This window comes from Penicillium pulvis, assembly GCF_028828015.1.
Source record: "Penicillium pulvis strain IBT 33274 chromosome Unknown contig_12_segment0_segment0, whole genome shotgun sequence".
Lineage (NCBI taxonomy): Eukaryota > Fungi > Ascomycota > Eurotiomycetes > Eurotiales > Aspergillaceae > Penicillium > Penicillium pulvis.
Window position 1 is genome coordinate 2,329,664 of NW_026643072.1, and position 20,043 is coordinate 2,349,706.

Here is a 20,043-nt window from a genome sequence, read left to right on the forward strand (position 1 = left end):
AAGCGCTCCTCAACTTTCTCAAGAAGACGTTCCCATTCGACCGCAAAGTCGGACAAAAGGTACGATATGAACCCATCGTCGCTCTCCGGAATCTGACCGGCTGAAAGCCCACTTTCGTATAGAGCTCCACCATCCTCCCATCTAGTCCATTTTAAGCACAACATACTGCGGCTTTGTAGATTGATGATCATGTCTTTTGGAAGCAACGGAAAGAGATCCAGGAAAAATCTGGTTGGATTCGGAAACAAGAGACGGATTCGGCATATCATCCTCCTGACTTCGAGCTCTTCCTCTACTCGAACTTCGTATTCGTGCTTCATCTGCGTAGATAATTCATCAAAAAAAGGTAGCGGGTCTTGGTAAAACCTGTTTTGTGTGACTATTTCAATTCCACTTATTGAATAAAGATCAAGTGTCCTCTCACCTGATCAAACGACAGCTATGCGATAAAGCCTCAGTATTTGACTTGGGCAACCGGAGAATGTGTGCTTTTGTCGGGTTGCCATTCTTCACAACTCTCGTCTCTTCTAGCTCCACCGACACCGGCATGTGTGCTTGATTTACCCAAGGATCATTTCCCCAAAGATCAAACCAATCTGTTCTAAGCTTGAAAGGTTTTGGTGAAGCGCCATCATTCAACCAAAGCTGAACAACAGAAGGTAGTCTCAGTTTCATGATACTGTATAGGCTAAAATCCCTCAATTCGTTGCTTATGATGTTCATCTGGATGATCTTTTCTAACCGCGCTGTTGGATCATTATGCTGCTTAAGAAGCCAAAGCAAGAGATTCTGCAAAGCCGATGGGTCTTTGGTCATAAAGAGGCGGACGATACCGGTGTGGCATAAGTCTATGGCTCGTAGAAACGGAGATTCCGTTTGTGGCTCAGCCTGCCCGTCAAAATGATTTACGCAAGTGGCTCCACCCATCAATAGCAGAGTGCGAATAAAATATTCGTTACCCCAGCCAACCGCATGAAACAGGAACGAACGGCCCCGATAACCTTTCTGGTGCAAGGAACTTGCATCAAGGATATCTTGAGATAGAATCGTTTTAGGCGGCGGTGATCGACCTCCAAGTTTTGCAGTAAGGTATAGATGCTGAGTTCGTGAACCGCCAAAACGGATGGTCCAGGTAAACCTTTCATCTCCGTGACCATTGTCGATGTCAGAATTGAGAGATATGGGATCCCCAGGCCAGCATGTATTAATGGAGTCATAACAAGGTGGCCGAGACAACATATCTATGACCTCAGAGTCCAACGATATACTGGGATCACACACCGCTAAAGACAGCGCTGTCTGACCATACGCATCAGCAATTATAATTCCATAGTGGAAATGCCGCAGAAGCTTTTCCCAATTGCGGTCAGATCTATCCAACCACTTAGGATAAATATTTTTCGTCGCATTTTGCCTGTATTGGGCGACATAATGTAGGAAAGTTCGCCCATGCTGATCTCTCAAATGACCGTGTCGCTCTTTCTCCAATAATCGATCCACGGCTGTGGGTAGGCGTTGGAAAAGATCATGGAAGACTTTTGCGGATTTATCGTCCAAGTCAGGGACGAAAGGAGGAATATTCAAGCAATCATCATTCATGTTGAGTCAAGAAATGAAGTCCACATCTGCGGGAAATGTTCCTTAAAGTAGTGTTTGCAAAATCGGGCAACAAAAATGCGGTGTAAATCGAGAAGATCGGGCACAACTGTGAGGGGCTTATCCAGTCTGAGGGGCTTACGCAAGTGACTTCAGCCATTTAGAAGACAGTAGGATGTATGGTCGTATCATTCACGCTAGTTCTGAATTTACCAAGGCTGATTCGATGGTGTGCAAAATAGCAGGGATACATACAAATATGGAATCCCACTACGCGTAGTAAAGCATGTACTACGATAGGGGGATCCAACCGTTTCATCCAGGGCGGCTTATGGCCCAAAATCATTCGTTCTACTCTCGCTCAGCCGGCTTGGCTGGTCAGTGCGGCTCCCCTGTGGAATCAGAAGGTATCATAGATTTATCTTTGGGGTCAACGGCTATACTTCATAAGGGCATTATATCTCTAGCTTGCAAGACGGCTTCCGGCATGTCAGTTGCTTTGGTTGGAGCAAAGCATGAACAGGATGGCTTCTCCAGCTTAGCACATACTCTGGGGCCAAAAATCCGGGGATCTATTCGAATGAACCCTTCCCCGCACTCATGTCGCCTTGCCTTGACATATCTTACTCGTATAGAACATCAAAGACCTTCGAATCTTAGCACTTGGTGGCTGCATTCTAGAAGGTGCGTGCCCAATAATTTACCCGAGCGCCCGCACCGTCACTGTAGTCCAGGTCGTTTAGGTCCATAAGCGACGTCAAAGGAGAGGATCCGTGCCCAATCAGCCGCATCAATAGAATAGCAGGCGCCTATCAACGCCTTCCAAACCCTAATGAACTCCGCCTTGCCCCCTCGTATTGCATCGCCATCTACGTACAGTAACTCCTTATATGTAAGCAAGCATGTTCATATCAGTCTTGTCAATGCGCAACACCTGAGATCTCTAGAGCAGCGAGGCAACTCAGATAGCTTAACCATCTTGTTCATTTCTTCCCCAGCGATCTTGATCTCCACTACGCCAAGATGAGTCTCCTGCTATGGTTTTTCCTAGGCCTCGTGGCACTCATTTCCCTCCTCGCCTATCGAACCTACTTTCACTCTCTCGCTCATATCCCTGGGCCTCCACTAGCCAAGGTCACCTATCTCTATGAATGGTACTATGACTTATATCGGGGTGGCCAATTTACATTTCAGCTTCGTGCCTTACATGATAAATATGGTATTGAATCCACATACCCTCGTTCTTCCGGCCGTACTAATGTATTGTTTATTCCTTAAAGGCCCCATCATTCGCATTAACCCCGATGAAGTTCATATCGACGACCCGGATTTCTTTGACCAGGTTTTTAATCAAACCAATGGCCGTGCAGAAAAACCTCTGCGGGTTGCAGAAGCATTTGGACCCTATCCTGCTGTATGAATTCCCTTTTTGGACCAGTACAGGCAAAGTTCATACGGAGAAGGTTACTAATCGACCTAGACTATTGGTACCCAATCGCATGACCTACACCGTCTGCGACGAAGCGTCTTGAGCCCCTTCTTTTCCAAGAAGTCCGTTACAGACCTCGTTCCCGTTATGTGGCGCCCCATTGATATTCTGCGAAAGCGTTTGCACCATGCTGCTCAGACGGGCGAGATGGTCAACATGAAGTATTTCTACGCTGCGGTGACCCTGGATATTATCAATGCCTATTGCTTTGCCCATGAACCCTCCAGTGTGCACCAGCCCGACTTCGGCCGCAAGGGGTTTGACGACCTTGATAGCTTTCTTGAGGTCAGCTTGCTGAATATCCACATTCCATGGGTGATGCGCTTTACATATTCGCTGCCGGTAGAGTTACTATGATCTCTGAATGGGATAGATCCACAACTAATCCAGCATGAATAGGACAACATCAATAAACTATTAGCCCCTGCATTGGCGGAAATTTTAGACTTTCGCCGGGTAAGAACGTCGCATGAAAAACGGGATGACCGAGGGCTGACTGAAATCCTATGTAGGCTTTATCTCGACAGGTAGAGGCCATCCGAAGTGGTGAGGATACAGCCCATGAGAAAGCCTTACATCGCACAGTCTTTCACGAACTACTGGAAAGCAAACTCCCCCCAGAGGAACGACAAAGAGACAGGTTGCGAGATGAAGCCGTGAGCTTAGTGACAGCCGGTTCTGGGACAACGTAATTCTTTCAGCCACAAATACACCCCCAGAAAGCTGACTATTCGCAGAGCATATGTTCTGCGAGGAACCGCCTATCACATTTCCGCCAACCCAGCTATACAACAAAAGCTACACGAAGAGCTTGTTACTGCCATTCCAGACGTACAAAAGTTCCCCTCTTTAGCCGTTCTCGAACAACTCCCCTACTTAACAGCTGTAATTCAAGAAGGCCTGCGTCTATCCGACCCCGTCACTCATCGAATAAGCCGTCAGTTTCCTGATTGTCCACTCCAATGCCGGGGGATTTTTATTCCCGCAAATACCATTGTCGGCATGACGGCCATGCTGACACATCTCAATGAGAATATCTACCCGGAGCCTCGTGTCTTCAAGCCCGAGCGGTGGCTGGTTCCCGAAAGCAAGCGGCTGGATCGATACTTGGTTCCTTTCAATCGGGGAACACGCTCTTGCTTGGGTATGAATCTGGCTCGCGCTGAGTTGGTCCTGATCCTAGCAGCTGTGTTCCGGCAGTTTGATTTTGATGTTTCTGGCGTGCAACGTGATCGCGATATCGATGTGAGTCGGGACTTTATTCTCGGAGCACCGGCGCGTGACTCGCCAGGTATTCTGGTGGCAGTGAAGGAGTGCTAGTATAGAGCTGTGGAGGTTACATGTCTAATGATATTAGTTCATTCTCTCGCTGGTAAATGAATCTCCATGTAAATCCGATGGAAGCGCAGGTATATGTGAGAGGGAATCCTGTCTGGTACGTTATGATTATCGAAGACATTAGAAGATCAAGGTTAATTTGATCTCAGCAATACGCTGGCGCATTTTGGAGGGTATGCCAGGATACATAGGTGACAGGAGGGATAGTGGTAGGCTATGGGCTGTTCATAGTTGAGAGTAATGGTTATTTTCCGAGGAGTCCGAGCGAAGAAAACTACTATAATTGTAAACCCATATCGGAGATAGTTTCGGATTTTGGAAAGTAGTTATGGAGCTTTTGTAGTCCGGCAATTAGAGTTGATCTGAATGATTGAATGTCGGGATCTTGTAAATTCCGTCATCCGTGGCTTTCGGTCATTTTAACCATGACCTTGCATAAAATTGGGGGTTTAAATTCTAATATTCCCTAGATTCTAACCTCAAGTAGCTAGATCAGGACATCATTTCGGGGTTGAATACCTGCTTGGTGCATTTTCTGCGGGGCAAATGCGGGGTGTACTATGCCGAGTGGTGTCACATTTCCTAACCCGGCATGTTCCCCACAGGGTCAATAGACTGATAGGAGAGAAGTAGATGGAGTGATCCTGCGGCGGGTTAGTATTTACCCCTTGTATAAATTGCAAACGTGCGCTTCAATGATAAATATTCCAAACAACCCTGCATTGGGTAGATGTTTGCTTCTGTACACATATTTCAAGGAATTTATTGCTTGTACTTTACCGCTCGACTCTGAGACGCAAAACATATCGGAGTCATGAAATCTACTTTTTGTCTACTATTCTGGGCCTGTTTGACTCCTGGCATCATAGCCACGCTAAACCCTCGCAGTTTGAACTCTACTGCTCCAAAAGTGAAGGTTGAGAACGGCACATATATTGGCTTCCATGACCCCGTCCTCAATACAGACAACTTTTATGGAGTTGCCTATGCACAGCCACCTCTAGGGGACTTGCGGTTCAGACAGCCGCAATCTCTCAATACCACCTGGCCCGGCAACCGCGTTGCTGTAGACTGGCCCAAGGAATGTGTTGCATCAAGTAAGACTTCTATGCATGTACACTCATTTTTATTTGAAAAACTAACTCGAGGCTCTTCAAAGCTTACAATACCAATGTGACCATTCCTTGCCCAGCTCAACCATGTCTTTCTTTTCCATCAATTTCCCTTGTATCTTCTTGTGTGTTTAGATTGGCTAACATGCGTAGATGTCCGAAGATTGCTTATACATGGGCATCATTCGCCCTGCGAACATCACACAAGCAAATCTCCCGGTCATGGTGAGCCTTCCAATTCTTTATTCTGGCAAGACACAGCCCATGAAACTTCTCTAAAATCTTGGCCAGGTGTTCCTTGAGCAAGGCGGCTTCAACAATGGTGGTGTTGGCTACTATTCGGCTTTCAACCAGACATGGATTGTTCAACGCTCTTCTGATATCGGTTTCCCCATCCTTGGAGTCGCGGTCAACTCCCGAATAGGCCCATGGGGCTTCATGTATAGCCAAGAGATACAAGACACACTTAACACCAACCTAGGGCTACGAGACATGCGCAAGGCGCTTGAGTGGATCCAGGAGAACATCGCTGCCTTCGGAGGAGACCCCTCACGCGTCACAATTCAGGGACAAAGCACTGGAGCACAGTCAGTGGGACTTCAACTCCTCGCATATGGCGGAGACAATGCCAACCTCTTCCACGGCGCCATTTCAGAAAGCGGTGCACCCGTCTGGTACGCGCCAACCGCAGATGTGAGCTTGTGGCAACCAACATACGACAGCTTCGTGAAAGCAGCAGGCTGCAGCACCGCAAAGGATAGCCTACAATGTCTTCGTGAAGTATCCAACACGACCCTCATCGACATCTTCAGCAACACAACCCTCGACCCCTTCGGCTCGAATGCGCCACGTGAATTCATGATGGCCGTCGACGGCGACTTCATCCCAGAAGCAAACAGCGTCCTACTACAATCAGGAAAATTTGCACGTGTCCCATATCTCATCGGCACTAATTTCGACGAAGGCACGACCGTCGGCCCAAAGCCTGTTAACAACGCTAGTGATCTCAACGCCTACCTCGTCAAAGAGATGATGACCATCGATAACGCCAGCCTGGCTACTATTGGCTATCTCTATCCTGACATCCCAGAGATTGGCATCCCAACCACTTACCAAGGCCGCCCTCCGTACAGCGATACGTACGGACTTCAGTGGAAGCGCTCGTGTGCCGTTGGGACGGACATCATCATGGACGCACCTACCCGGCTCACGACATTATCTATGGCGGCATACAACTCAACGGTATACCGATACCACTTCAACATCGTTCCGAATGGATACACCAATCTTCAGGGCTCCACACATGCGTCGGAGGTCCCGTTGACGTTCTATAACCTTCCCGGTCTGGGCAGTACCGTTCCCCCGCTCGGTGGACCGAATAGTGACAAGCTAGTCAAAATGGCTCAAATAATGAGCGCCATGTGGATTGGATTCGCTTATAGCGGAGACCCAAATTATATTATTCAGAAGATTGGCCCGGATGTTCCTGTTTGGCCTCCTTATACGCTACCTGAGCCGAGGAACTATGTTTTCACGATCAATGAGACTCTGTATACGGAGCCGGATACTTTTCGGGCTGAGGGTATTAATTGGCTTATGGATATGATGGTTGCTTCGAAGAATAGGAACTGTACTAGTATCGCGGCGTGTGGAGGTGCTGCTGACACTATGAATGGGGAGACGGGGGGTATATATGGGCTTTGATGAGTTTAGATGGCAAGAGCCGATTTAATTGATTGGTGTCGGAATTATGGCAAGCCAAACTGACGATCAATTGATCCTAAGTACTATTAACTGACTTGACAATGATAAAGTTGAAAATCGTTCTAATACCCCTGCGATAGATTTTAGGAAGTCGATTCCCCGTCTTCATCTACTTTCTCTTTTTCCATGAACACCCTTGTAACGACCCCACGGTTCAAACTGTATGACTTAGTGAACAGACTCACGAAAAACATCAATCCAGAAATGCCACAGCAAAATGCCCAGACCATTCTTAGGCTATCAGCATAAGCCTGTTTGAGGTCTCCTTTAACGTGATTGTCATCCATTCCTCGAATAATTTCCACCGCGCTCGCTGCATCGCCACTGTATTGATCCGCCAACGCTTGGAGGGCTGGATACTGCAACAGATTGCTCTTCATTCGATTTTGAAAAATGACGCCCCCGATAGCCACACCGATAGACTGCCCAAACCCTCGGAAAGAAGTCGATGTGGCCACCGCAATCGCCAAGACCTCAGTAGCTGCGGAAGCCTGCACTGCGAGTGCGACAGAGGGAAGAACCATTCCGATACCGATTCCAGGCACAATATTCAGCAAGATCCAGGTTACCGCTCTGGTGTTTGTGTCCAATAGGCAAAGCAGGCCCATTCCAATAGAGGAAAGACACCATCCGATGCAGACGGCCCAATAGTACCGGCCTGTTCGACTGATGATAAAGCCTATGATAACTCCACTCGGGGCGACAGTGAAGGTTTCAGGGAAAAGTGCAATTCCTGACTTGATAGGGGTAAATTCTTTCACGGCTTCGTAGTAGAGGGGAAGGAAGTATAGACAACACCAAACGAGCAGGCCGACTACGGCATAGCCTCCAAATGATATGAGCGCCGTTCGGTTCTGAAAAACCGCCGGTGGGATCATCGGTAGTCGTGCAATTCGCCATTCATAGATCGCAAAGACGCAGATTCCGACAGACCCGATGATTAAGGGTGCCAAGGTGTGCCATGAGTCCCAGGAATATAGGACACCTCCCCAGGTCAGCGGTATTAAGAATGCAGCAGAGCTTGGAATAAATAGAGCGATCCCTACGAAGTCGATCTTGCGCGCTTGGACGGTAAAAGCGCCCTTTGTAGTCAAGGAGCCGCCCGAACAAGCAAGCAAGATTGCTCCGATTCCAATGAATGGAAAGTTGATATAGAAGATCCAGCGCTAAGAATGACTGTCAATGTGATCCTTGTTAAGAGATTATTCTGCTTCATGCGTACCCAGGTGACTTTCTCTGCAAAGCAGCCTCCGATGACAGGCCCGACCACGGTTCCCAGACTCCAAATCGCACTAAGCATACCAAAGTATTTCGGTCTTTCGTTGAGAGGCACAATATCTGCAATTAGGATAGCAGTGAGGGTAATGATACCACCTCCGCCAATTCCCTGCAAAGACCGCCCAATAAGCATATGAGTGAAATCATTGGCGACACCGGCGATAATCGCCCCAATTGTAAACCATGCAATCGTAATAAGCACCAACGGCTTCCGACCGAATAAGTCCGACAATGATGAGAATACAGGCTGAAAGACTAGATCCGTGTAAGTACAGAGGTTCTTGTTTTAAGTGAATGGGTTTGCTCACCGGCAGAGCAAAGTGTGAAGGAGGTTCCGGTCCAGAATGCTTCGATTGCAGTTCCTCCAAGTTCATGGGACATGATCTGTTCATGTCAATGCCAAGGTTAAAAGAGCTTTCTGGCAGAAAGGGCGAGATACATACCGGCAAAGCAACCGAGATAGACGTCCCATCCAGCGCTGCCATCAAGCTCAGAATAGCCATCGCCGAAAGCGTCAAAGTATCTTGTTTTGTGATAGTAAAATTGTCTTCATTTTCGACAATCTGTGAAACGAAAACTCCATTCTTCTTTTCATCCTTCTGACAATCTTCAGAGCATGGGAATTCCATATTGTTGACTTCACGAGGGAGAATAGAACTGTGGCCGCGTCAACAACTTTCGCGGACTGTTTCTTCTTCTCTCGTTGACTTTCTGAGGAATCTGCTGCATAGTCTTCTCGGCTGTCAATCAGACACATAAGTGTTCCGCTGGCCAGGGGTCAATTGTGACTGGCCTGAATGGGCCCTTGCTTGGAATTAATAGTAGGAGCAAAAGGCTTTTATGATCTAAGTCAACAAGTAAGGAGTGTCTTGCAGTGTTCTCATTTCCACAAAACAGTTTTATCAAGAATAAGCAACGTTAGTATGGTCTGGCATTGGCACAGTATGTAGCCTGCAGACCTCGGAAAATAACTGTTCTCTGACTTCAGGGGCACATGCATGACAGAGGGTTTGAAGGATCTCGGCCATTTGAAAAGCCATGTCAATGTTTTGGCGCAACAAGATGTGGGAAACATAATAATCTATCCCAGTTATTCTATCATCTTACTTTGTTTTGCTCATGTAGTCGTAATAGCTCGGCCACCTTGCTTTGGGCGGAATCACAAACTCAGGAAGGCTGACTGTCTCTGCCAAGGTTTAACTCGTCACATCTCCAAATTCACTGCCAAGGCCGGGGTTTTCTAATCATGCACTTAACTTCGTAAATATCTTTTTCTTGAATTTCCTCGAAGTTTATCTGATTCGGAGAGTTTAAGTATCCAAATAAATCATGTCACCTTGTTGACTATCTATACTTTCATGCATTTTTATATAAGCCTCCTCTAGCTTGTGTGCCATAACATCACCATTGCCTGCACACAAAGATGGTCACTTCCTACCCTTATTCAAATCTGGTCAAGATGCTAGGGAGCTTTAGAGCTCTGAGCTCTCGAATTGACTGGTTGCGTTTATGGATAACAGGCGGAGCACCCCTCATTGCAATAATAATCGGCACCCTCTGGGTACCACTCCAATTTCGCACCGGAATATTTCTCTTTACTTATGCGACAGCATCTGGGATTAGCGTCACCGCAGGTGAACAACACAACTCATTCTTCTACTTGGACTTATTTTGACGAGAACATAGGATATCATCGCCTTTGGGCGCATCGGGCATATTCTGCAGGAACTTTTTTAAAAGTTATACTCGCAATTGTCAGCACCAGCGCAGGACAAAGCTCAATCAGAACATGGTGCAGAGACCATAGAGCCCACCACCGCTATACAGATACTGATAGGGATCCATAATCTGCCCACAAAGGGCTGTTCTATTCTCACTACGGATGGGTCGTGATCAAACGCAAGCGAGAACAAACAGGCCAGGTGGACGTTCAGGATCTCTCGAACGATCCAATCGTCCTTTGGCAGCGCAAGCACTACATTCCCTTGTTCTTTCTGACCGCAATCATACTCCCAACATTATACTGTGGGCTTATGTATGGTGATTTTGCTGGAGGATTCATATGGGCCAGCTGCATCCGATTATTCATGATCCAACAGGCAACCTTCTGCGTCAATTCTCTAGCTCATTGGGCTGGGGATCAACCTTATGCCAACCGCCTCTCGCCAAGAAACTCATTTTTCGTCGCTCTGATCACATGGGGAGAGGGATATCACAATTTCCATCACGAGTTTCCAGTGGACTACCGCAATGGGATTAGATGGTTTCACTGGGATCCGACGAAGTGGTTTATCTGGCTCTGCGCGCAAGTCAATCTGGCCTCGGACTTGAAGCGGTTCCCCGAAAACGAGATTCAGAAGGGTAAATACCAGCAAATTCAACGCCAGCTTGAACTCCGGCGCCAAGAGATATCTTGGGGGGCACCAATAGAAGAACTTCCGGTCTGGAGTTGTGAAGATTATACTCAGATGGTCAACAAGGGTCGTTCTCTACTTCTTGTCGACGGTGTTGTATACGATGTTGCACAGTTTGTGGACCAACATCCCGGCGGAAAAAGCTTCTTGCTACAGAATGTTGGCAAGGATGCTACACGATTGTTCCATGGGAGCGCAATCCATGCCCACTCCAATGCGGCCGAAAATTTGCTCTCAACCATGCGATTGGCGAGGCTCTCTCAGACTTTGAAAATTTAAACTAGATTATTCTGTCCAGCTGCTGGATGAAAGATTGGCAGATTAATCGGATTCCATGGGCCTTCGTATGAGAACCTGATCTGGACAAGGAATGAGTGAAATGTTACTTTAGTATCGGAGAGTGTAATTACTTTAAAATTTAGGAACTAACCGCCATGTTCATTGAAACCTAGAAATAATGTACCAGCCCTGGCTAGACATCTGAGAAGGGTTTGGGATTTTCCGTCGGAATATCACAAAGGCCAAGATTGTTGAAATACTTCTTGCAGACCTCTATGGATAATCTCATTTACAACTTGTTGACGAAATCAGGATTCAAACTCACAATTTTAATCCTAAACGATGCATCACACGTGGAATTTTGGTAAACAAAATGGCCATTCAGGGTATAAACGAGGTGACTACGTATTCGTATCAGTCTTCGTCCAGGTCTAATCCCCGGCTTGCATGATGCATGTCCCTTGCTTCTGTTCATTTATTAATCTTGTCAAATACCAAGATCAATGATATGCAAATATATCAAAGTCAAACGATACCGCGTGCCTGAGATCTGTCAAATTGTTGCTCATTCCCCTATTCATGCGGTCTTAACCTTTGGAACCCTTCTCTCAAATCTGATAACATAAATTCTCCGGCTCGTCCATCCAAAAATGAAGGACAACAATCATTCACTGCCCGTCGTTTGAATTCAAAAATCCCCGCGAGGAATTCTCTTGAGACTTTGACGTGATTTTTGTTTTCTTTTTGAAATGTCTATTCCCAATCTCTTAGTGCATTTCCAGCTCCCTCCTCGCCAGGTCTTCGATTGGCCTCCCGGTGATGCCTCCCAAGCAGACTTTCCCTATACACAGGCCAAAGCAACATGGCTTCACCCGATTGAAATTCCCTCCTCTGTCTTTCGCTATCTTGCAGACGTCAAGGCACCTATCACAATAGCCTCGGTCTATATGATGACTGTCATTTTACTCAACAACTTGAATAAGACGCGAGGAAGTCGACCTTGGACATTTGCTACGACAGCGCCTTTCAACTTATTAGTAATACTTCACAACATCTTCCTTGCTGTATTCTCAGCATGGACGCTCGCTGGTCTCTGCGTTGTGCTTTGGAATTGCTGGCCATCCATGTCAGATCCGAACTTTGTCGCTCGTGCTGCGAATACAATCTGCCAAATCACTCCAACGGGTAAACTCGGTTATTCTGAAAGTCCTGAAATGCTGGGTAGCATGCCAATGACCTTCATGGAACATCCGAATCATATATGGAGTGCTGGTGTTGGCTATTTCTCATGGCTCTTCTATATATCCAAGTTCTATGAAGTGGTTGACACTTTTATCATCCTTGCGAAAGGAAAACAAAGCTCATTCCTCCAAACATACCACCATGCCGGCGTCATGCTCTGCATGTGGGCAAGCGTCCGATATGCATCTCCGCCTGCTCTTGTCGGCATTCTTCTCAATTCCACAATTCATACGTTGATGGTACGCAATCCTTCTTGGTCCAAATGGATGATAGCTAATAAGAGAAATCCAGTACACTTATTTCTCGATAACCGCGTTGGGCTTCCGGGTGCCCGTCTCAATCAAGAGATCTTTAACGACTTTGCAAATTGGCCAATTCCTTCTCGGTGGAGCCATCGCCGTCTGCTATCTTTTTATTGGATACGACATTTCGACAAGCCAAGTTACAAACATAGAAGGGGGCCGCCTGACGCAATCAAACTATAGCAAAGTTCAGCCGGTCATGAGTAACCATTCTGATAATATATCTTCTGTGCCCGTTGCTGAGCCGGTTTTCGAGGTCCAAGCAACTCCATGTCTACAGAATAGTGGGCAGACACTTGCATTATTTGTGACTCTGGTGTACCTGGCTCCCTTGATTTACCTTTTCGCATCCTTTTTCAGTCGTTCATATGTCAAGCGTGTCAGGAAACTTGAATCGTAACTGACAAGGTCTTCAGAGAGTGGTTGGGGGATTTAAGCAACACTGTGTAGCAAAAGATGGTCAAGATTGACCCCGAGTTTTTATTTCTCATAATATTATTCTGTTGTACATCTAATCTTAGTTTTAGCTTTCTAGGTCACACGTAACATATCAAAGGGGGGTTTTTTCAATATTACGCTTGAAGATTTTTCCTTCATAAAGCCCATGCATTCAATCTATTGGTTCCGAGAATATTGAAAAGTATTTTACGATGGAAAAGGATATATTTTATTTACTTTCCTAGCAGCTCAGGGTAATATTTCGATCTAAGGTCTGCTCTAGAGCAAAGCTTGTCTAGTAAAATTAAGAATAAAAAAATATAGTGAAGACTGGAATGTTAACACAGATCTTCCAAAACTCATAAAGAAATCACCATTCCAGGTGTCACAATAGATGCAATATATGCACAAGAAGATGTTGCAGGGTATTCAGAAAGCTCCCAAGAACGCTATCCATTGCTGCGTAAAAACAAAGGCTAAATTAGATAAGCAGCGACTTATCTAATTTACAGGTTGGCACCAACGGTGGCAATGACGGAGCCAATAGCGGCACCGGTGGCGGAGAGACCAAGGCCAGCAACCAGGGAGGCAACCTCGGGGGAGAGCTCAATGAGGAGAGCGCTGCCGTCCTTGTTGACGACCTTCAGGAGGTTCTCAACGGGGGTGGAGATGTCAACGAGGAGGTCACCAACGTTAGCAGCGGTCTTGACAACCTGGCCAACGGGGACACCGACGGAGGGGAGACCGAGACCAGAGACGAGAGCGGCAACCTCGGGAGAGAGCTTGATGAGCAGCTGCTTGGCGTTGGGGCCGGTGACGGTCAGGATCTCCTTAACCTCGGGAGCGAGGTCACCGACGATCTGGTTGCGCTTCTTGAGGGAGCTACCGACGGTAGCGACGACGGCACCGACGGGGACACCGACGGTAGGGAGACCAAGACCGGAGACAAGGCCAGCGACCTCGGGGGAGAGAGAGATGAGGAGAGCACCAACGTCAGCACCAACAACGGTAACGAGGCCGTCAACGTGGGGGCCAAGACCGGTGACAAGGTCACCGAGGGAGCTGGCGGAAGCGACGATGGAGCCGAGAGGGACACCAAGGGCACCGAGACCGAGGGAGGAGACCAGGGCGGTAACCTCGGGGCTCAGCTCGATGAGCAGGGGCTGGAGGTCAGTGCCGGTGATGGTCAGAACGTTGTTCAGCTGGGGGCCGAGGTTCTGGACGATGTGACCATCCTGGACAGCAGGGGTGCTGGAGGCAGAGGCGGTGGGGGGGAGGTTGAGCAGCTTGGTCAGGTCACCAAGGCTGGAGACAACGGGGAGGTTGTCCAGGTTGAGCTCCTTGGTGACATCACCGACCTTGAGGACATCGGCAAGGCCGTCGAGGCCCTGGAGCTTGGTCAGGTCACCAACAAGGCTGGTGAGACCGGCAAGACCGGTAGAGGGGGTAGGGGCAGCGAGAGCGCTGGCAGCCAGAGTGGCGAGGATGGTGATGAAAGAGGTCTTCATGATGAAAATTAGGGTATAGTATAAAAGAATGACTAGAGTCGGATTGACTAAGGAATGACTGATGTAGGAGTGTGAAGAAAGAAAGGAAAGTTAAAGAGCAGGTAGCTGTATTTATACAGAGTCGATCAGGGATCTATGGGATCGAAATGAAAACTTCTCGTGCCCCAATTATCCAGGCGGGTCAGTATCTTGCACTAGGGTCAGCGCCTCAAAATCTGAATTACAAAAGTATACCCATGTGGACCTAGATAGATACGCATCTCCATGGTGTCAAACCTAATACATGGGGTATGGCCCCAACACAATCCAGAACAGGGTCCTCTAGTGGATTCACAGCAATTTCCCGGGATCAATACTCGTAGAGCAGCGGGTTGACATCAGAATTCATTCCAAGTTCTGTGCAGAGTCGAAGACAGATGGTGATGCGCTCAGTGCATCATAGTTCATTCAGAGGCTGGATGCAATCTAGTAGCCCTATCAAGTACGCTCAAACACTCTTCAGATCAACAAAGGACGATTGAAAGCTAAACAATTGCTCCCAAACAGGAAATTGATGTGTGGAACAACAGTATCAAAGCGGAGATCACCGGAATTCCGCGGTGTAGTGAGGGCATTTCCCCAAATTAAGATCTGCAGGCACCCTTTTGGGATGGATAGGGGTCTAAAAGCCTATTCCACTCTTATGCACTGTGGCTGGCTAGTCTAAGCTTATATGGGCCATGTGGCCCCCGAATAACTCCGCGCTATGTTCAATATTACTGCAGATCTCCAGCTGATGTAGAAAGGATTCCCTTGCTGAGCCGTTCACCCGGAAAATTGACTGTTAAACTTCACAATTTTGAGTCAGGGTTAAATTTGAGAACGTCATACTGTAATGCAATTGCCGATGCATATCTGCCAATCCATGAAATACAGGTTCTTTTTCTGATTATGCCTAGTTGTAAAGTATACAAAACAAAAGTAAAAGGGGCCCTTGCGCCCGCAAAACAACTGCCGGACTTCTCTTGCTAAGGTTTCTCAGTAAAGACAAATGACCATAAGAAGAAGCCGTACCCAATCAAAGATCTTCAATTGACCAATAGAGCCCCGTAGTGGGTCTGCCAGAAGTCCCATTAACTTATTGTGGCTAGATGGATTCGGGTTTGAGTTTCGAAAACTCCGGACCCCCCAATCATGACTTTCTCCGGATCGCATCTTGCCTTCCCTCAACGTGGGTAACCCTCTAATGTGGCTTTCTGGAACACGATCTCATTGGCAGATCAGCGCGGGTTGACAGGAAGCCCTGAAAAATGGACAAACCATTCGCTATATTATTCCCAGCTTGGCAGTCTAAACAAGCCACCGTCGGCAGAAGACTTTTGACGATCGATAGAGTGTGCCACCTGCATCATCGGGCCAGGGGTACCGATACAATTCCAGAAGTCTTTCATTCCACGTACTTTCATGCATAGCCCATCAATAGCGTCAAATTGTGCCCAACGCAATCGAACCTCCAAAAGTTCCATGCACAACCGTTTTACTAGTCAGTTCCACCACAACGGCATGCGTGTAACCGAATTCGCCATCGTGGACCCTACATTAGCCGCATAATTTTATGACTCCGCCGCAGCTCCGGAGATTTCCCGTCAGCGCTTATTCAATACCCTGAGCTAAAGCGACAATCCTAATTTCTGCGAACCCTGAGATCCATGATGAACCAATGTTTGATGGCAATACTAATCAGGTGATTTAATTTACCGCGAGCCCGAACAAAAAGGTGGATCGGGATGACGATTGAGTTTGGCTAGTTGCCGCTCACATTATGTTTCTCTCCCAACAAGAGCGTCTGAAAGGCTCACGATGCCTGATCGCCATCGCCATCGCCATCGACCCACCTATCTGGTCATTTCCACGTCTGAGATTTCCAATGGCTGATGTTTGGGTCAGGAACGAACTCATCCTCCCGCGGGCGATCCTAGCTCGAAGGGCTTGTAGCTGTTCCATGGATGAAGGATGGCCTTGGCTCACGCCATTGTATATGATGCTTAGTATGAGTACCTAAGGAGTATGAATATTGTCAACAAAGACTAAATTTCAAATGAAACAAACCACCCCCCCAAACTAATAGTATTGCAAACAATACCCAGCTTCCTAGATTACAATACTCATTTGGCATGCATTGGAATGAATAGAGTTACCGAATATCAAAAATACTAAGGTAAAGAAATACGAACACAAAATTCTACTCCCCACTGTGGAGGAAAGGAGATTGTAGCTGAAGATGGCGAACAATAATTGAAATCATAAACTCCATTTCGCCCCATAAAATCCCAGAACCTTCCGGACAGGGGCCTGAGCCCCAATGACCCAAAAACGCCACCTTCCGAATCATCCGGATCGGTGCGCCCTCTGCAGATCAGATCTGCCGTTACTATCAAGTTTCACATGGGGAATTCTGTAACTAATGCACTACAATTATGATAACAAAACCATCTATCACTTTCACATGGGACATGCCCAGTGCATCACGGCACGCCGATATCAAACTCGAAGCTGGCCCCGGAACAAAGGCGGGTCGGACGGCTGAGATTAGGATTGATATAGTGGCGAAAGAGGCTTACCGCTAGTCTCTATATGCCTATACTACCCACTCAAGCTCGTGTTTACTGCGGTGGCTTCCTGTCAGGTCAGCCCCGAAAAGCTACTGCCCCCAAAGGCTTGCACAAGGCGGGCTAAGTCAGGTTCGATTTCTTTTCTCCGGATTGTGGTCCGGGATGTCCGGGTTTTGCAAACTATTACCCGATCTTTGTGGGTAAAGTATCATCTGCAATAGGGGGTGAATGGTCCCTTGTCTCCTTCGGCTATTGAGTTGAGCGGGACAGTTCTATCACGTCCTGTCTGCAATAACTCCGGTTAGAATGAACCCTCTTTGGCCTATTTTATCCTGCGGGTCGAAGGAACACGAGGCTTGAGGGCTTCGGCAGATATTTGCCGGTTGTTTACCTTGCAATATTGTCTAGTGCCCTGTCGAATTCTGAAAGTTTACAGACTCAGTGTCTTCCTTCAGTATGCCAGGGAATATACTCACAATCAAGCATCAATCCTTGGTTTCTCTGGCTGCATAAAAAGGATACTGCAGGCATTCCAGTTCCTGGCAGATATGTGTCAAAGGAAATTGATGCTTGATTATTTCACCTATTAAAGAGGTATGCACCCTTCAACTAATGTCCATTCACAAGAAGACTGACTTCTCAAAGCTTTGGTAGTGCCTATCCTTGGTTTTGCCGAGTCATACGACAATGTTCCACAAAGATGATATACAGGGATATCAATAACAGCCCCAAATCCCTATACTCGAATAGTCGAGATATGGGATGCAAGATGTTCAGCCCCGGGATATCAGAAACAATTTGCGACTTTGGAAGCATTTGAGGGCGATACTCATTTATCCAGAGGCGATGTACCAAAAAAAGTTCATTGTCTCCGGCCTGCATATCGCGTTATATTCAATCATGGTTCTTGAATTGCCATGGGTTGATCTTACAAGACATGGCTTCGTGAAGCCTGTTTTCTGTGATGCAAAATTGGCCACGAGTCACACTTTGCGCAATTCTGCGATAGCTAACCCAGCTGTAGGAAGACTTTGTTCTTATATCATTGTGTGCTAACTTACGGGCGTAGAGTCAAACAAAAACCAGACATCTAAGGGCTTACTGCCCCCGGGGCCTTCTCTCCTGCCTGTAGACTTTCTCTTCTCCGCCACTCCCTTATACAGCATTTCATTCATTAACTTGTGGCAATTGCTTCCAGGATTCTTGTCCTTACGGATTATATGAACATGATGCGTGTTTTACAGCCTACCCTCCTTGTTCGCTGTAGCTCTTCTGGTTTTAAGAGCCTCAACGGCTTCATTATTTGGCCACAACACCCAAGACATCTGGATATTCTCAAACCTCGCCGCTCACCTTTTCCTTATAATGCTCTAATGCCTCTAAATGGACAAATTTTCCGATTACGGTGATGCCGGAATTTTGGAATTTTCAACTCATTTCACACTTCTGCCCTGCGTGCCCTTCATGTTTACCCCGATCCATTTTTCGTACCCGGAACTTTATTTACTCTTCAGAAATCAGCTGTGACATACAGATCCCACGTTGCCACAATTTGAGACTAGCCCGGTCCAGATGAGTGGCGTGATTATCAAGGTTTGTGCTCCCCATGCTATACTGACTGAATTGACAACACTGCTGTGCTTTTGGTTTGTCCGCTCGATGTCATCTCCATGAACAGCCCGGGTGGTCTAGTGGTATGATTCGCGCTTAGGGCAGCAACTCTAAGCACTCCTGCGCGAGGTCCCGTGTTCGATCCACGGCTCGGGCCTGTTATGTTTTTGTTTTTTGGTCTGGTGATTTTGGTTGTGGCTTTTGCGCGGATAGTGGGGAAGAAGTGGAGCACCTTTCGTTCTGATTGACATGTCTGTCTGTGCTCGGGTATGTACTCACGTGCATATATAGAGTTCATAGCTTGACACGTCTATACACTTCTTGGAAGGTTCAAGTAGATTTCGTGATGCTCAGCGCCAAAACCTGAACATGAGGGACTTTATTCAGTCAAAGCAATGCTGGCCTCTACTTCGCAGGGCAACCCTTCTTCTACTACTTCTCTGAGAGCGATGAACTTTGCCTTTGGGGAACCTACCGCCAGAAAAAAGCCAGTCATCATATCATATAAGATACACTTTCCAACTACTATTTCTGTGGCCACCATAAACTAGCCAATCTTTAGCTATACCACGGCTATCAGATATGTAGTGTTGCATATCACTATGTGGCTACAACAACGTGGGTTATTGCAACTGCATTCTCTTTCCATATGACTTTGTTGACAATCCCCAAAATTGAATGAATTCAGAAAGTGGAAGCTTTAAAGACTGCAGCTATGTGGACTGCCCAGGTGTGGCGGCGAGACATTCCACATTCGTGTGCATAGATGGCCAGTGAAAGCCTTGGAGTCCATGGGTATTGATGAAGGGCCATCGTTAAATACTTTCAGGTATTCGATATAGTCGTAGAAAGTTCTAGCTAAACCTTCGAAGACAACGTAGAATTTACGTATACATTTTCAGAGATCTGTCTATAGTGCCATAGATAAATACGGCTGATAAATGAACACTGGCTGCACGCGCGCAACTGCGTCAGCCACTTGAAGTCCATGGATATCGCAATCGAGCTTCCTAATGCGTATAAAGATGAAACACCGGGTCGATGTTTGAATTAAAGACTAAGAAGGAACATTCCACAACTC

General features: G+C 47.0%; 6 protein-coding genes across 6 annotated transcripts; 4 read left to right on the plus strand and 2 right to left on the minus strand.

Annotated features, from left to right (window-relative positions):
• Positions 1-2,619: 2,619 nt before the first annotated feature.
• Positions 2,620-4,405, plus strand: N7503_002086 (cytochrome P450; the record flags this gene model as incomplete). Its single annotated transcript, XM_057061633.1, has 6 exons — positions 2,620-2,815; positions 2,877-3,010; positions 3,077-3,427; positions 3,485-3,541; positions 3,598-3,773; positions 3,823-4,405. The coding sequence occupies 6 exons, from the start codon at positions 2,620-2,622 to the stop codon at positions 4,403-4,405; spliced, it is 1,497 nt and encodes a 498-aa protein (XP_056925595.1).
• Positions 4,406-5,237: 832 nt separating this feature from the next.
• On the plus strand, positions 5,238-7,239 carry N7503_002087 (uncharacterized protein; the record flags this gene model as incomplete). The annotated part of the gene is made up of 3 exons (XM_057061634.1): positions 5,238-5,537; positions 5,689-5,760; positions 5,827-7,239. The coding sequence occupies 3 exons, from the start codon at positions 5,238-5,240 to the stop codon at positions 7,237-7,239; spliced, it is 1,785 nt and encodes a 594-aa protein (XP_056925596.1).
• Positions 7,240-7,382: 143 nt separating this feature from the next.
• Positions 7,383-9,206, minus strand: N7503_002088 (uncharacterized protein; the record flags this gene model as incomplete). Its single annotated transcript, XM_057061635.1, has 4 exons — positions 7,383-8,465; positions 8,522-8,832; positions 8,886-8,961; positions 9,021-9,206. The coding sequence occupies 4 exons, from the start codon at positions 9,204-9,206 to the stop codon at positions 7,383-7,385; spliced, it is 1,656 nt and encodes a 551-aa protein (XP_056925597.1).
• Positions 9,207-10,000: 794 nt separating this feature from the next.
• On the plus strand, positions 10,001-11,270 carry N7503_002089 (acyl-CoA desaturase; the record flags this gene model as incomplete). Its single annotated transcript, XM_057061636.1, has 2 exons — positions 10,001-10,211; positions 10,438-11,270. The coding sequence occupies 2 exons, from the start codon at positions 10,001-10,003 to the stop codon at positions 11,268-11,270; spliced, it is 1,044 nt and encodes a 347-aa protein (XP_056925598.1).
• Positions 11,271-12,019: 749 nt separating this feature from the next.
• N7503_002090 (elongation of very long chain fatty acids protein) lies at positions 12,020-13,214 on the plus strand (the record flags this gene model as incomplete). The annotated part of the gene is made up of 2 exons (XM_057061637.1): positions 12,020-12,751; positions 12,804-13,214. 2 exons carry the CDS (start codon positions 12,020-12,022, stop codon positions 13,212-13,214), a joined length of 1,143 nt encoding a protein of 380 aa, XP_056925599.1.
• Positions 13,215-13,758: 544 nt separating this feature from the next.
• N7503_002091 (uncharacterized protein) lies at positions 13,759-14,760 on the minus strand (the record flags this gene model as incomplete). Its single annotated transcript, XM_057061638.1, has 1 exon — positions 13,759-14,760. The coding sequence occupies one exon, from the start codon at positions 14,758-14,760 to the stop codon at positions 13,759-13,761; it is 1,002 nt and encodes a 333-aa protein (XP_056925600.1).
• Between the last annotated feature and the right edge of the window lie 5,283 nt (positions 14,761-20,043).